We start from the raw sequence: 15,795 nt of genomic DNA, 5'->3' as shown, positions 1-15,795 counted from the left end.
TCCAAGAGTATAGGTACCTAATAGGTATTGTAATCACTACGTTTTAGCCTTTCTAGTATATAGTAGATAATCTATGTTTTAGCCTATGGTGTGCATGGATGCAGCATGGATGGAGTCTTGGTTCCTCTATTAATCTGTGGTCTTGGTTAGGTTAATGACAGTTGACAGATGTCAAAATCAAAAGATTTTATTTTCGCAAAGCGTCATGGCGTGGAAATCTTCGCGAATAATTACTATTGAACATTAAGCCTGAAATCGTATAATTATCTTAATTTTAGACCGTTGTTTATTAAACTATGAGTAAAGAGAATCCTCTAGGGCTTATCGCGAGCTACGGTGATTCTGACGAGGAATCAGATGACGGGGCTTCAAAACGAGGAGAAATTAGCAAAATGAAGGAGCCGGCTTTTGAAGCCAGCCAACCTGCGGCCCCTCCCGCTGGTATCCACCCTGCGCCGATACCACACTGTCGTTAGTATTCAATCATTATTATCTTAGCTTAAGAAGTAATGCTGTTACAAAAATATAACCACATAGCTTTGACAACAGGCTAACAAGCAGACACTGCGTAATAAATTTATATAGTGCGCTCAAAACAAGGAGTCTACTCTGAGCACGAGGCATATCACTGCAAAACCTGCATCAATCATTATTACAATCTCAATTGTTGTGATTGGCTGAATTTGTGCAATTCTTGTTGCAACAATGCATTGTAACAAATAGTGTGCGAGCGTCAACCAATTAGAGGTGATTGTGATCGTGACTTTGTAGCGGTCATTCTACCGCAATCGAGCAGCTGTAGAGACTTCCACAAACCACAGTCTTGCTCTGTCTGAATCCAGTGACTCTGTGACTTAATTTTTATTTATTTACATACAAGTTATTTATTCAGATACAAGTCTCACCAAGTGACGATGCAGTCTAAGATGGAAGCGGGCTAACGTGGAAGAGTTATGACAGTTTTTAATAAACCCATGCAAATTTCAGCCCGATCCGTCCAGTAGTTTGAGCTGTGCGTTGAAAGATCAGTCAGTCAGTCACCTTTTCCTTTTATATGTTTAGATGCATGATTGGTGGTGTGTGAGTCACATTGCAAGCTAGTACAAAATTTACATCAAAAATCTACAAAAAAAAACATCGTGTATTTATTTCTTATAGTGTAGGCAAACTTATGTGTACATGTCAAGATTCTACCACTAGTTTGGAAAGTAGATTCTACTGAATAGAGCTGGCTAGAAACTTAAGGTGAAATCTATAGAGGGCACTCTGACTTTGCTTAGACTTAAGACAGAGTTAAAACAAGACAGATGTATATCTCTCACATACATTACTCAATCTTAAGTCTGAGCAAAGTCTGAATAAACTTAGCAACAGTCTAATGATTTGAGGCTTATTTTGTGGTTTAATGATGTAATAATAAGTAAATAAACATCCTATTAATCATGGTACCTGCTATTTACCTTATGTTAGCAATAACCTGCTGGCTGATTGCATAACAAATTTTTATCCTGGGAAATCATAGAGTCCTCACAGAATTTTTAAAAACCTAAACCCATGCATACGAAGTCCTGGCGTCAGCTAGTTGTTAATCCATATTAATATTATAAATACGAAAGTGTGTCTGTCTGTCAAGGGTCGAGAGTTCAACCGATTTTGATGAAATTTGGCACAGAGTTAACTTACAACCCGGGGAAGGATATAGGCTACTTTTTATCCTGGAAAATTAAAGAGTTCCCACGGTATTAAAAAAAAACCTAAATCCACAGGAATGAAGTCGCAGGCATCAGCTAGTAATTGTATATTTTCTCCTATAGCCTGGTCAGCGTGCTATGATGAGAACAGTGGCTTCACCTACTACTGGAACCAGCAGACTAATGCGGTGACCTGGGAAGCCCCACCAGAGTATTTGCTGGCGCTCAAGCTCGCGCAGCAGCATTTACATACTGCAGGTACATCCTTTTACTGTATATATGAAAATAAATTTTAATTACTATATAAACAGTTATAAATATGTTATTTTAATGAAGATAGTAATGTTTACAATATTTTTGTAACAAAATTTTTATTTCTTATTTTATATGACACTAGCTTATGCTCGCGACTTCGTCCGCGTGGACTACACAAATTTCAAACCCCTTTTTCACCCCCTTAGGAGTTGAATTTTCAAAAATCCTTTCTTAGCGGATGCCTACGTCATAATAGCTATATGCATGCCAAATTTCAGCCCGATCCGTCCAGTAGTTTGAGCTGTGCGTTGATAGATCAGTCAGTCAGTCAGTCAGTCAGTCAGTCACCTTTTCCTTTTATATATTTAGAATACTGAGCACTGTTTGAGAACATTATGATGTCTCAAGTCTCAGTCGGGGCATTGATCCGAGCTATGCACCCTTTTACTAAAAAAATACTAAATCACTAAAACTAAGATTGTGTTTAGGTAGTATAAATAGTTACACCCTGTATATTATGTAGTTTGTTAGCAATAATTCACTATGACCATTGTAAACAGGTTCAACAGAGGTAACGGCAGAGGAATGGCAGCTGTACCAACAGGCGCTGGCCGAGAAACAAGGCACGCCGAGCAAAGTGATTGACAAGGATGCCACTACCAAGACTAGCAAGAAGCAAGACAAGACCACTTCTAAGGACAAACACGGGAAGAATAGCAAGAAGAGACCTGCTAGTGATGATGAAGATGAGTGAGTAGTATTTTCTACTAATTGATGCCCATCCACATGGATTTAGGTTTATAAAAATCCTATGAACTTTTTGATTTTGAATGATTTAAAGTAGTCTATATCACTCTTCAGATCTTTAACATATTGTTTAGGCAGAAAATCACTTCGATCCGTTGCGGCGTGATTGAAGGACAAACCAACAAATATACTTTCACATTTATAATAGAATAGAATATTCAAGCAAACTTTTACAAGTGCTTTTCAATCGTCAAATAGTTAAATTTACCACTGGTTCAGATAATATGGACAGTAATATATGGTTCATCCATAACTTGTATCTGAATTTAAAAAAAGTCATTACAATATGTACATTTAAAACATCATAGTATGTTTTCAAAAGGGTGCCAGCGAGATCCTATTAATAAGCCTCCGCTGTCCCTCTGTCCGTCTGTCTGTCAGCTATATCTCATAAACCGTAATAGACACAGTGTTGAAACTTTCACAAAATATCTATTTCTATTGCCACTATAACAACGAATAATGAAAATTTCAAAATGGCAGAGATGAAAATTAAAAATATAAAGTGGTATTTTTTGACTGATTTTTTATCTTTATTGTTTTCAGAAAAATTGAACTCATAACTTCCTACCACAATTCAGATTCAGACTCGAATGATGAATCTGAAAAAACGCCCTCCAAAACGCCACCTATGCCAAAACCACCAAGTAAGCTGCCGAGTCACCCCCAAAAGAAGCAAAAAACCAAACCGGTTGTGGAGTACGGACCTCCTTTGCCACCAAACCAGGAGTATACCGTACCGATAGGTCCGGAATTACCACCCGAATTAATGGTTGCAGAAAAACCGAAATCTCCAGAGCCCAAAGCAGAAATTTCAGATGAGAAAGTGGAGGAGGTATCATATTTCAATATTTTGATATTCTATAGATTTTATTATTTTAAATAACTCTCTGTTGCGACTTGATTGAAGGACAAACCAGCAAACAAACATTTTTTTTTACTTTCACATTTATAATAAGGGTTCTGATCACTGAGAAATAATTTATTTTTGATGTAGTCAAATAATGAATTACTGATGATGACAGTGACATCATTTGCTTAGATTTTTCGAAAAGCCTTTTTGGAACTCTTTGATTTCCTAGGATAAAAAAGTAGCCCATGTTAGTCTTCAGAAGAGTGGACTGAAATCCGAAAGGTTGGCGGTTAAAACCCCACCCGTTGCACTATTGTTGTACCTACTCTTGGCACAGGCTTAACGCTTAGTTGGAGGGGAAAGGGGAATATTTGTCATCATTGGCTAATATTCTTTAAAAAGTAAAAGGTAACAGGTAGCCACACTTTCGCATTTATTACATAGGTATAGTATACAAGTATGGATTAACTTTTACCTGTAACTTTGTCCGCAAGGTATTTTAAATGCTTTAGAAAGTAGTTTTCCCTGTATCGAAAGTATTCTATGTTTTCTCCAGGATGTCTGAGCCTTTTGCGGGGTTATTCCCGTTGAGTCACACCCCCGTGTGTAACACTGTGACACAAGGTGCCAACAATTTCAAAACATTCCCGTTGAGTAACACTGTTATAAAACGGGAATTTTTTGAAATTGTTGGCACCTTGTGTCACACCTACATAAATACATATTATTGCGCGTGTAACAAGTATTAATCATAATAATCATAATCATAATCATAATCATTTATTTATTTTGCTCAGATATGGTAGGTACATGTAAATTATTTACATGGGGTCTTAAAAGTTAGGTAATCAGTTACATATCCTGCCAAGCATGGCGTGCAAAATTATTTCTAAATTATCTTCATAAATTATCTAATTTCATTAATATTGTTATGTCATCACTCATCATTTAAATGTTTTTAATAATTCAAATGTCTATTTCTATTATTAATATATTATATGTATGTTTACTATACCATACTAGTACCAATGATGAAAAAAATCTCTGACAATTGCTTAAAGAATAATTTTCCAATGTAAATGAAAACCTAACCTTTTGTCATTGATTTGTTATTTATTACTTGTAATTCTATTTTTTTTCGACATTTAAACCATTTGCAATAAACAATTTCTATTAGTTTTATTACACATGGTCATTAAGGTATTGTTAATTATCTTTTGCCATGTTTTGTTATAAGATAAAATATGTCACAAGACCTAGCAATATCAAGAAGGGTTTTCAATGAAATTGGATTTGTTATCAAGCATTGTGATGGTCAAAGTTTTCAATCTGAGGTGCTTTCAGGTTGTCACTTATTTGTACTTACCTACTGCTTATATCAAAAATAATGTACGAGAGAATTCTTTAACACTACAGGATGTGAAAACACCAGTAAACTCGCAAGATGAAGACAGCCAAGAAGAACAAGAACTACTAAAGAGATTAAAAGACAAAGCTAAGCTTTTAGAGAAACTAGGTGGAGAACTGCCATCTGAGTTACAACAGATAATAAAAGATGAATCCCTATCAAATACAGCATCACCCAAAACGGAAATCAAAGACTTAAATGTAGACATTGACGATTTGTTAGAAGAAATAGAGAAAAAGGAGCTTCCAAAAGCTAAATCTAAAGAAAAGTCGATATCTAATACAAATAGTGGTAACGTTTCACCTAGAAGCAGCGACAGTAGAACACCACCTTTAGAAGAACTAAAAGCCCTATTCCCAAGTACTAATGGCCAAATACAAGTTAATAGTCTATTTCCTAGTGCTGCTAATATAGATGAGAGCAAGCCTAATTCGAGACCTGAAACTCCACCTATAGTTGAAAAAGTTGAAAAAGAAAAGGTTCCGAAAGAAAACGTATATTTAATGGATTTGAAAGAACCAAAAGAAAATGTTAGCAAAAAGAAATTGAGGATTTCGAATTCAGTTTTACCCGAGCGTAAGAAATTAGAAAAAGTGGAACTACCCTCGTATACGACAAAATATTCACAGTTTATTGAAGGATTTTCGAGTGAAAGGACGGGTTTAGGGTTTACTAAAGGCGATGAAGATGATGATAGTACTAAAAGTACTAAAAGTACTGCAACAGTTAGTAATAGTACAAAAGGTAGTGGTACTATTAATTATGGGAATGGTTTGACATTCACGAAAGGTGAAACGTTGAACGAGGAAAAGAAAGATGATGATTTAGATGATTTGACTGATCTGTTGGAAGCAAAGCTGAAGTTTTTGAATCAGATACAGACGAGTACGCTGTCGCCGGTGCAAGAGATGATCGTACAAATGCAGGTAATGTTTTATGATAACACTAGATAATTTTCTACCTGGTCTCTTTGTTTTGTAATTTTTTTTTGATTTTATAATTTTTCCTGTAATTTTTATGTACCAATGGATAGCTAACGATACTTAGATATTTTTAAAATAATCCGCAGGATAAGTGCCATAGTAATTTTTACAAAAAAATTTGCAAGTTATTCAAAGAATTAAATTTAAAAATCGAAAACTTTTACAGTTTTTGAGCTGTAATTTTAAAATACTTGAAGATTTTTCTTGTTTTACAACTGTTTATTATTAACAAGGATATGCACTACCAAGAAATAAAAAAAAATCTGCTGAAATACATTGTTTCTTTTTTTTACAAATTTTTAAAGTGGCAAACACCCCTTTACCTAGAAAAAAATAAAAAATGAATATAACTCGAAAACGATACACTTTCACTTTAGGGGTCGTTTGATAGCTAATGTCCTGTACTATAACCCCTTGACGGGATCGTGTCCTATTTTCCTGTAACCCTGTATATTTCATCACTGTTCTGGTACCAAAGTTTATGAGGAATTTTTGAGGTGTTCATTACCATGGGGAGAGCTATGCTTGGAGACCCTACGTGATCAAATCTGAAATGAGGAGAACCAGAGTAACCGACACAGTTCAACGAATTGCGAAACTGAAGTAGCAATGGGCCGGGCACATAGTTCGAAAAACCGGTAAGTGCTGGAATGGCGACCTCGCACCGGAAGGCGTAGTGTTGGAAGACCCCCATAATTTTTGTCTATACACGAGTTGTAGGGAGCTGCTGGATTCAGGTAATGGAAATCCCTACAAGAGACCTCTATGTCCAGCTGTGGACGTCTATCGGTCGATAGACCGGTTAGATCGATTGATATAACCGGTTTGATCCGGATAGATCGGTTGATAGGGCAGCTAATAAGGTGTTGGTATGGTGTCTGCAGACGCTGGTGCACGCGTTCCGCAGCGGTGCGCTGTTGGCGGGCTACTGGCGGCGCTGGGCGCGTGCGGCCGACGCGGCGCTGCGTGCGCACGAGGCGGCCGCTGCGCCGCCGCACTGGCTCTGCGTCTTCCAGAGGTACGCCCCGCGCCCGCCCGCGCTGTCGCCTCGCTCGACCCGCCGCGCCCGTCGCACCGAAGCGCACGCGACGTCCCTAGGAAAATCGGTCATCATTAGAAAAATCGGTTCTCGTTAAAAAAGCTAGCTGTCAATATAAAAATCGTCTGGTAATAAAACAGTTACCAAAAAATTGTAATAGTAAGAAAAACTGATTTTAAGAAATAATCGATGGAAATAATTGATTGTTATGAGCACACGCGCACGAGGTGACCGCCCCGTCGCCACAGCGACCGTGTCGTACTACTGGTTACATTATAAAAAAACGGTTGGAATTGCAAAAAATAGGTTGTCACTTGAAAAATATTTTATTATTAGAAAAACCTGTTATAAAAATCGGTTGGCAATACAAAATTCAGTTGTCATTAGAAAAAAAAAATTCATTAGAAAAATCGGTTGTCATTTAAAAGTCTATTATTATTACTTACCAAAAAAATTGTTATAAATAATAAAGCTCTTGAATAAACTTGACACTTCAATTACAAATCGCTGTAGAAGTTAATTATTAGTATAGATGTAATATGGCGCTTAAAATATTTTAAAAGCACACCCGATTTGTATTTTATTTGTATATACATACAGTGGAAGCTTAATTTACATTTAAACTATAGGAACTATAGTTGTAGAATATAAACCAATTTATTAATTATAAATTCTAATTACGTTAGTATACATTTTGAAAATTAAACATCCGCGTGAGCTTCGGTGTGACAGCGCGTTCTGATAACTGTGATGTGATGGATGACTTTTTCGACAGACATTTCCAAACGCAACAATGCAGTGGTAATATCGATATTACCCAACAAACAAGCGAAATAAGTGTCATTTGAAATAAATATTTTTTGTAACAGCTACTTATTTTTGACAGCATTTAATTTACTCAAAATAATATGTTGTAAAGTATTTTTTTACAAAAAATATTTCTATACAAAACCAAATGTGCGTGAAATAGTGTTTTCTGCTACTTTTTTAAACTGCCAATTTAATTCGGTTTTGTGTAAATATTAATAGCTATTTCGCTGTATTTTACTGCATTCTTTATTGTCTTTTTTATTTATAAATATTCAAAAAAATACTATTAATTGTATTAATAACTTATTTACTTTACTATCTGTGATAGCTTGGTACCTGATTTAGCTATTAAGTTAATAAAATTCTTTACACACACAGAGTTTCTTTGTTCCGATTACCCATATAAATTTTCGATTTTTTATTACTAATGTTTAGATAAAATACTTGTCCAGATAATTTTATTGCGCATGAACAGATATTTTTCTAAGGAACTAATTCACATATCAAAATATACAACATTAAAATTACGTTTTTTTCCCTATAAATATATAGAACAACGACAACGAAGTGTTAATTTAAGTAATAATTATTTGAATAACTTATGTTTGTAATTAAAAAATATTATTTTTTAAAATACTAATAAAAAATAAAATAATACGAATTAATCGATTGTAATACCTATTTAATTGATAAGTATCTCCACGACTATTAGTTATCATGCATAAGAACAAAAAAGAAAGTGTTTTCCACTCAAGACAGAAGCTACGCTAAGATCTACGTAGAAGATGAACGCAGAGGGAAAAGTCAACACAGCAGGAAGATTGGTAAGAGAACATACAATTTATTAAAATCATGTATTTCTTGATAATTGCACTTTGATCTTTTCAGATGGCCGGAACAAGAGAGCGATCTTAAAATTTTGTGTTTGCTATCGATGAAAAACACCTCGTGATTATCAAAAATTGTTTTTTAATCGGTTTTATGGTTGGTTGAGTTAGAATAATCAGCCCCCCGATTGTTTAAGAATAACGTTATCGTAATCGACAGCAAATTCTGCCTTTTGATTGGTTGATTCGCTGTTTACAATATTTCACAACCAATCAATGATAAAGATGAATACGTTTTTCTTACACAATTGGGGGCAGTTTTAATTGACAATTGTAAGAAATCGGTCGACAGTGACAAAATCGGTTGAGATCGGAAATGTCGGTCAAATTTTATCAATTTGACCGACATTTCGAATTCGTAATCGGTTGATTTGGCGAATAGATTGACCATTTTAAAATCGATCTATTTTATTTTAATCCTTGATCGGTCGATACTGAAAATAGTTTCTATAATTTCGAAAATGGTTTTGGCGTACATCTCGGTCGATAAATCCTGGTTCCTCTTGATCAATCATAAGACTATTTATTTATTATAAAATAAATGGAAAGAAATATCTATTTGTTTGGTTAGTATGAGATTTTAAACCTCACCAATACTGATAGAATTCAAGCGTTGTAACACAATAACGCCAGAGAAATATGGACCTGAAAGTCCTGCATTGAAAGTTAAAATTTCAGTACCACTGATTCTTGTTTTCATAACATTTGCGCTTGGAGCGCCCTTAAGCGATAGCTGTGAATGTATGGACGAACTCGAGCTTTAATATAATGTGGTTAAGATCCATTTTACTTAGATGCTAAAGTGTTTTGACGCTCGAATTCTATTAACGTTGAAAATATCTAAAAATCTGATACTAACACTACTAGGACGTTGAAGCAGACACAAAATGGATTTTAATAGAGGGTTCAAGTATGAACAAAACTATTACCAAGGTTGCAGAAATTCTGACCAAAAACTTTAATTGCGAAGAACTTTTGCATCTATTTGTATATTATCTGTACCATTAAGTTTGCCTTGTGCTTTTAAATCGTTAGTTGGATGTCCTAAAACTCTGTGATTACTTCGAAACTTTATGAGTATTTTTTTATCGTATTTTTGCAACCTATAAACTCCTGTTGCACCAATTTATTTCAAAAACTTGTCGATTAAGTTCTTGATTTTTATGTTTTCAATTAAGAACTCAGAAATTCAAACTTGTTTGCTTTTTCTCTTAGCCTGTCCATCTTCGGGCGAACACCACGTGCTCTGGTGCCCTCTTCCTTGAACTACTACTAGACGTTCAATGTAGACATCGTCGCGTCTAGAATATGTGTCCAAAGAAAACTTTATTTAAAGCTTCTAATTCGAATGGCTAGGATATGGAACGTCCTTCCAGCTTCAGTTTTTTCCGCGACTTTTAATACGTCGTCAGGTCAAGATTGAATAGGCATCTCCTAGGCAAGCGCGCTGCATCAACACTTGCCAGCAAGTCTATAAATTAAAAAATAACCTTGCAGACAATTAGCAGTACGATAACGCATTTGCTCTTTGGACAGAGTATTAGCAAGTTTGAATAAGTTTTAAGGCCTCCAACGCAATTTAAACCTACTGGGCGTACAACAAGCCGTCTCCACAGCGCGTATTTGTACTGGGGTACTTCTGTGTGTAGGTCCGAGGGGCGCTACGTGTACCGGCGCGAGGCGGACGGCTTCACGCAGGCCGAGTACCCCGCCGTGGCCAACACGGACATGGAGATATGTACCACGCCGCCACACCCCGGTGCAGAGCCCAAGGTGAGTTGAATGTGTAGGTCCGAGGGGCGCTACGTGTACCGGCGCGAGGCGGACGGCTTCACGCAGGCCGAGTACCCCGCCGTGGCCAACACGGACATGGAGATATGTACCACGCCGCCACACCCCGGTGCAGAGCCCAAGGTGAGTTGAATGTGTAGGTCCGAGGGGCGCTACGTGTACCGGCGCGAGGCGGACGGCTTCACGCAGGCCGAGTACCCCGCCGTGGCCAACACGGACATGGAGATATGTACCACGCCGCCACACCCCGGTGCAGAGCCCAAGGTGAGTTGAATGTGTAGGTCCGAGGGGCGCTACGTGTACCGGCGCGAGGCGGACGGCTTCACGCAGGCCGAGTACCCCGCCGTGGCCAACACGGACATGGAGATATGTACCACGCCGCCACACCCCGGTGCAGAGCCCAAGGTGAGTTGAATGTGTAGGTCCGAGGGGCGCTACGTGTACCGGCGCGAGGCGGACGGCTTCACGCAGGCCGAGTACCCCGCCGTGGCCAACACGGACATGGAGATATGTACCACGCCGCCACACCCCGGTGCAGAGCCCAAGGTGAGTTGAATGTGTAGGTCCGAGGGGCGCTACGTGTACCGGCGCGAGGCGGACGGCTTCACGCAGGCCGAGTACCCCGCCGTGGCCAACGCAATCTTGCATTAAAAGTTTTTATTGCTGTTTAGGAGGAGATAAACCCGCCGTTGCCGACGATGCCGCCGCCGCCGCCGTCGCCGCCGCGCTGGTGGTCGTCGCGCGCCACGCCGCCGCCGCCCGGCACCGACCCGCCCGCGCCCTCCGCGCCCTCCGCGCCCTCCGCGCCCTCCGCGCCCTCCGCGCCCACCGCGCCTCCCGCACCACCTCCGCCGCACATTGGCGTGAGTATGCGAATAGCACATCGTGATCAACCCATTGCTGCTTCATTACTGAGTACGGGTATCTTCTTAAAACGAGAAGGGTTTGGACATAGTCCGTCACACTGGTCCAGTGCGAATTGACAGACTTGACTCACCTTTTAGAACATTATGGAGAATTAGACATACAGGTTTCCTCACGATGTTTTCCATCACCGTTAATGCAAATGCTCACTCTCATACTTCATCTATTCTCATACATCGATAAATCACCCATTGTGCAGGTACAATGTCCGAGGCCATTTAATGAGACGCCAACAGAGACCACCTCCATTCTCTGTGGACACCAAATATGTAAATCTATATATACATTATATTGATCTCTGACCTTGAACTTGCGCAGTGGGCAAGTTCAAGGTCAGAGACCCTTTGACGTAAAACCAACTGTAGCTTACATGAATAAAGTACTAGGAGAGCATACAAGCATAGGAGGCTAGGCTCAGGCATTATATAACTTTATAACGCACGAGAGCATAAAGTCCGCTTACACTCGGCATAAAGAAGAACTTGATTTTATTTTAAGTTAAACTTTATTTTCTCAGTAGTTAAGATTAATTTTCCATCACCAAAAATAAGCGAATAGCCTGGATGGACCTGAAAACTTTTCACTTAAAAAATGTGATCATTTTATTTTATTTTTTATTTTATTTTATTTTTTTACATCTTATTAGAACGGCAGTGCCACTTACACTAACTAGATAATCAATACTTATAATAAATTAATAATAAATTTAAATACAAATAAAGGTACAAGAAAAAAGTCATAAAATACAAAACGATAAAAAATCAAAGGATTTTGAATATGTACGCTGAGAACATTGAATGACATATTCATGTAATGCTCTCAGCGTACTTCAGTAACTCCCGAACCAGTATTATAGACCCATCATTAAATGGGTCCCATATTATTATCTTTCTCATTCCAGCAGGAGTCAAAGAAAGAGATAGGTGATGAGCTGCTGCTATCCTTCTACAACGATATAGCAGAGTTAGAGAAGACTTCTGGCCCCACGGAACCCAGCTCCCCGGAAATCCCGCCCCCTCCACCCCCGCCCGACATATCCGAGAGACCTAAAGAAAGGCCCAAGGAGATCCCCAAAGAGATCCCTAAAGAAAAACCAAAAGAAAAGGATAGCAAAGAAAGCAAAGCGGAGAAACCGAAGAAAAAGTCCAAGGTAACTAACTGTTACAAGGTTCAAACAAACTAACAAACTGTACTTCTTTATAATATTAGTATAGATTTTTTATTACCATTGTGATAAAACTCTTACCATTACATTATGATTAATGGAAATTGGCCCAGAAATGAGGTATACGACGTATATAGAGAGGATTAGGAGAGACATAAAAGGAAGGGAAAGAAGGGGGAGGGAGAGAGAAAGAAATTAAAAAAAAAGCCGGCCAAGTGCGAGTCTGGCTCGTGCACTGAGGTTCCGTACTACATCCGTATTTTTTCGACATTTTGCACGATAAATCAAAAACTATTTATGCATAAAAATAAATAGAAAACCGTTTTAGAATGTGCAGGTAAAGAAAGCCCTTTCATAATGGAACCCCACTTGGTATAGTTATCTTTGAAAATTGAAAAAACAATTTTTTTGTTCATGAACACATTTTTTTTTGGTTATTTGATTGGTTTTTGAATCCTTTACTTGTGCTATAAGACCTACCAAATATATAACCAATACCTACCAAATTTCATGATTCTAGGTCAACGGGAAGTACCGTATAGGTTTTCTTGACAGATACAATGGACAGACAGACAACAAAGTGGTCCTTATGAGGGTTCCTTTTTTACTTTTGAGGTACGGAACCCTAATAATCCTGTTTGTTCGCAGGTAAAGCTTTCATCGTCTCTCGGCATGAAACAGAAGTCAGTATCGAGTCTGGTGGCCAAGTGGCAACAGGTCGCCGACGAAATTGACTCCGATTGATACCAACACCACCACAACCACCACCACCACCACCACCACCACCACCACCACCACCACCACCACCACCACCACCTTCTTTATACCACTTTCTATCTTTGGTCTATGTGTTACATACCCCTGATTACTGAAACGCTAGAAATTACTTAAATTTAGGATCAAATCAATTCAAAATATAAATTACTAGCTGATGCCCGCGACTTCGTCCGCGTGGATTTAGGTTTTGAAAATCCCGTGGGAACTCTTTGATTTTCCGGGATAAAAAATAGCCTGTCCTTCCCCGGGATGCAAGCTATCTCTGTACCAAATTTCGTCAAAATCGGTTGAATGGATGGGCCGTGAAAGGCTAGCAGACAAACAGGCAGACAGACAGACACACTTTCGCATTTATAATATGGATTTATTAAAATTTTACACTGAAATCCCACTTCTGAATTTATAATGTACTAACTTAGGTATGCTCGTGACTTCGTCCGCGTGGACTAAACAAATTTCAACCCCCTATTTTAACCCCTTAGGGGTGGAATTTTCAAAAATCCTTTCTTATGCCTACGTCATGATAGCTATCTGCATGCCAAATTTCAGCCTGATCCATCCAGTTAGCTGTGCGTTGATAGATTGCGTTGTCAGTCACCTTTTCTTTTATATATTTAGATTTAATTAAATTTTACGCTGTGAAATCCCACTTCTGAATTTATAATTTTATATTTTATATTTATTAATACTAAAACTGAGTATACTATTGTACTTTGATATTAAAATATCTTAGATAATATTATAGGAGACATAAGATAAAATTGACTTATTTATTAAAAAATATAATTGTATTTATTTATTAATAAAAAGTTCTTCAAAATAAACTATTGTAGATATTAAGCTAAGGTTTAATAGGAAAGCGGCGTAACATACCGACCGTAATATAGCGTTCATTAAAATTTATCTATAAACACTGACTGATTATAGTCTATAAATCATAAATTTTTTATTTTGCTAGAATACATGAATATATAAACCACAAAATTTGTTTCTACCTATGTCGTTACAGACTTTGAAAACCGGTTTCACTAGAAGGGCAATAATGCGAATGTCATGTCAAAAGTATGGTTGACCTTAAAAATAAGGACTAAAATCGTACTTTGACATGAAATTTGACATAAAAATAAAATGGCGCGTGAGGAGTAATTTTTTACGCGTTATACTTTCCTAGAGAGCAGTGTTTGACATGGTAACCTCTATAGAGTACTGCGGGATGATTCTCTAAGTGTCTAACACTGAATGATAGCCACCGAGTCCATTTGACATATATTTTTAATCCATTGAAGGTTTTTTTACGAAAAACTATTTTAATATCAACTAGCTGACCCGGCGAACTTCGTTCCGCCTAACAGTCGCAATAATTTTGCATTATCCGCAGTTCCTGAAACATTATAGTTTAGGAGTGCTGTACCCTACATCATCAGGGTTGAGGAGTTGAGACTTGAAGTCTGAGAATAAAGTCGTTGCTTGGTACCTACAATATGAATTCACTATGCACACTTCCTGAATCTTGATAACTCAGGCGGGCAGTAACCCTGCAGCATCAGGATTAAGGAGTTGAATCCAGAATTTTTTATGTGATTACCACGAAAACTTTTTTTGTTGATTTAAAAAAAAATAATTGCAAATCGGTCCAGAAACCTCTAAAAAATCGATGTAGAAAAAAGAACCACCTCCTTTTTGACAGTCGGTTAAAAACTGATGGCCTTGAAATATTTACGGAACAATTTTTAAAATATCCCCTTTCTAACAAAAAAAGAATGAATGAAATCGGACTACGCGTTAATGAATTACAACTCAGTATACATTTTAACTTTCATCCCCTCTCCTACGGGAACCATGCTGAATTTCGGGATAAAAAGTATCCTATATTCTTCCTCATAGTATGACCTCAAATCGTACCAAGTTTCATTGGAATCCATTTAGTAGTTTCAGCGTGATGCGCGGCCGTGATACAGACAGACAGACAGACAGACAGACAGATAGACAGACAGACAGACAAAAATGAAAAAAATTACAGTTTTGGGTTCAGTATCGATTATAGAGTGCCCTCGAAAATATTTTTTTAAAATATCTTCAATGTACAGAATTTGACCTGTTACAGTTTTATTATAAGTATTGATGATTAGTGAAGCAGCAATGTAGAAATAATGTCAAATGAGCTTGATAGCCACCGAGTCCATTTGACATTTATTTTTAATCCATTAAAGGTTTTTACGAAAAATTATTACCCACAGGACAGCACTCGACGCTACATTGCGACGGCTATGTGACAATCGCTTTCATGAAACCTTAATTAGTTTAATTATTGTAGAATGACTTACAACCGAATACTGTAAATAATTATCAATAGTAATAATTACTTAAAATTGTTATTTTATTATTGTAAATAATAATCATACATA

General features: G+C 37.6%; 2 protein-coding genes across 3 annotated transcripts in view; both read left to right on the top strand.

Annotated features, from left to right (window-relative positions):
* Positions 1–15,795, top strand: part of LOC117986712 (pre-mRNA-splicing factor CWC22 homolog) — a 229,959-nt gene that overhangs the window by 110,095 nt on the left and 104,069 nt on the right. The window lies entirely within an intron of this gene.
* On the top strand, positions 209–13,632 carry LOC117986367 (formin-binding protein 4-like). The gene is made up of 10 exons (XM_069501786.1): positions 209–471; positions 1,815–1,949; positions 2,507–2,696; positions 3,300–3,588; positions 5,023–5,940; positions 6,882–7,015; positions 10,383–10,506; positions 11,196–11,387; positions 12,350–12,598; positions 13,262–13,632. The coding sequence occupies exons 1-10, from the start codon at positions 297–299 to the stop codon at positions 13,355–13,357; spliced, it is 2,502 nt and encodes an 833-aa protein (XP_069357887.1). The 5' UTR covers positions 209–296; the 3' UTR covers positions 13,358–13,632.

The sequence above is a fragment of the Maniola hyperantus genome, chromosome 11, assembly GCF_902806685.2.
Source record: "Maniola hyperantus chromosome 11, iAphHyp1.2, whole genome shotgun sequence".
NCBI classification, from domain to species: Eukaryota; Metazoa; Arthropoda; class Insecta; order Lepidoptera; family Nymphalidae; genus Maniola; species Maniola hyperantus.
This window is presented reverse-complemented; position numbering and strand designations above follow the sequence as displayed.

Bases quoted from the DNA above. Each gene is read 5' to 3' on its own strand.
- LOC117986367 (XM_069501786.1), top strand. From the start codon at position 297: ATGAGTAAAGAGAATCCTCTAGGGCTTATCGCGAGCTACGGTGATTCT. The intron at 2,697-3,299 runs GTGAGTAGTATT...TATTGTTTTCAG, and splicing joins GCTAGTGATGATGAAGATGA to AAAAATTGAACTCATAACTT. The intron at 12,599-13,261 runs GTAACTAACTGT...GTTTGTTCGCAG, and splicing joins AACCGAAGAAAAAGTCCAAG to GTAAAGCTTTCATCGTCTCT.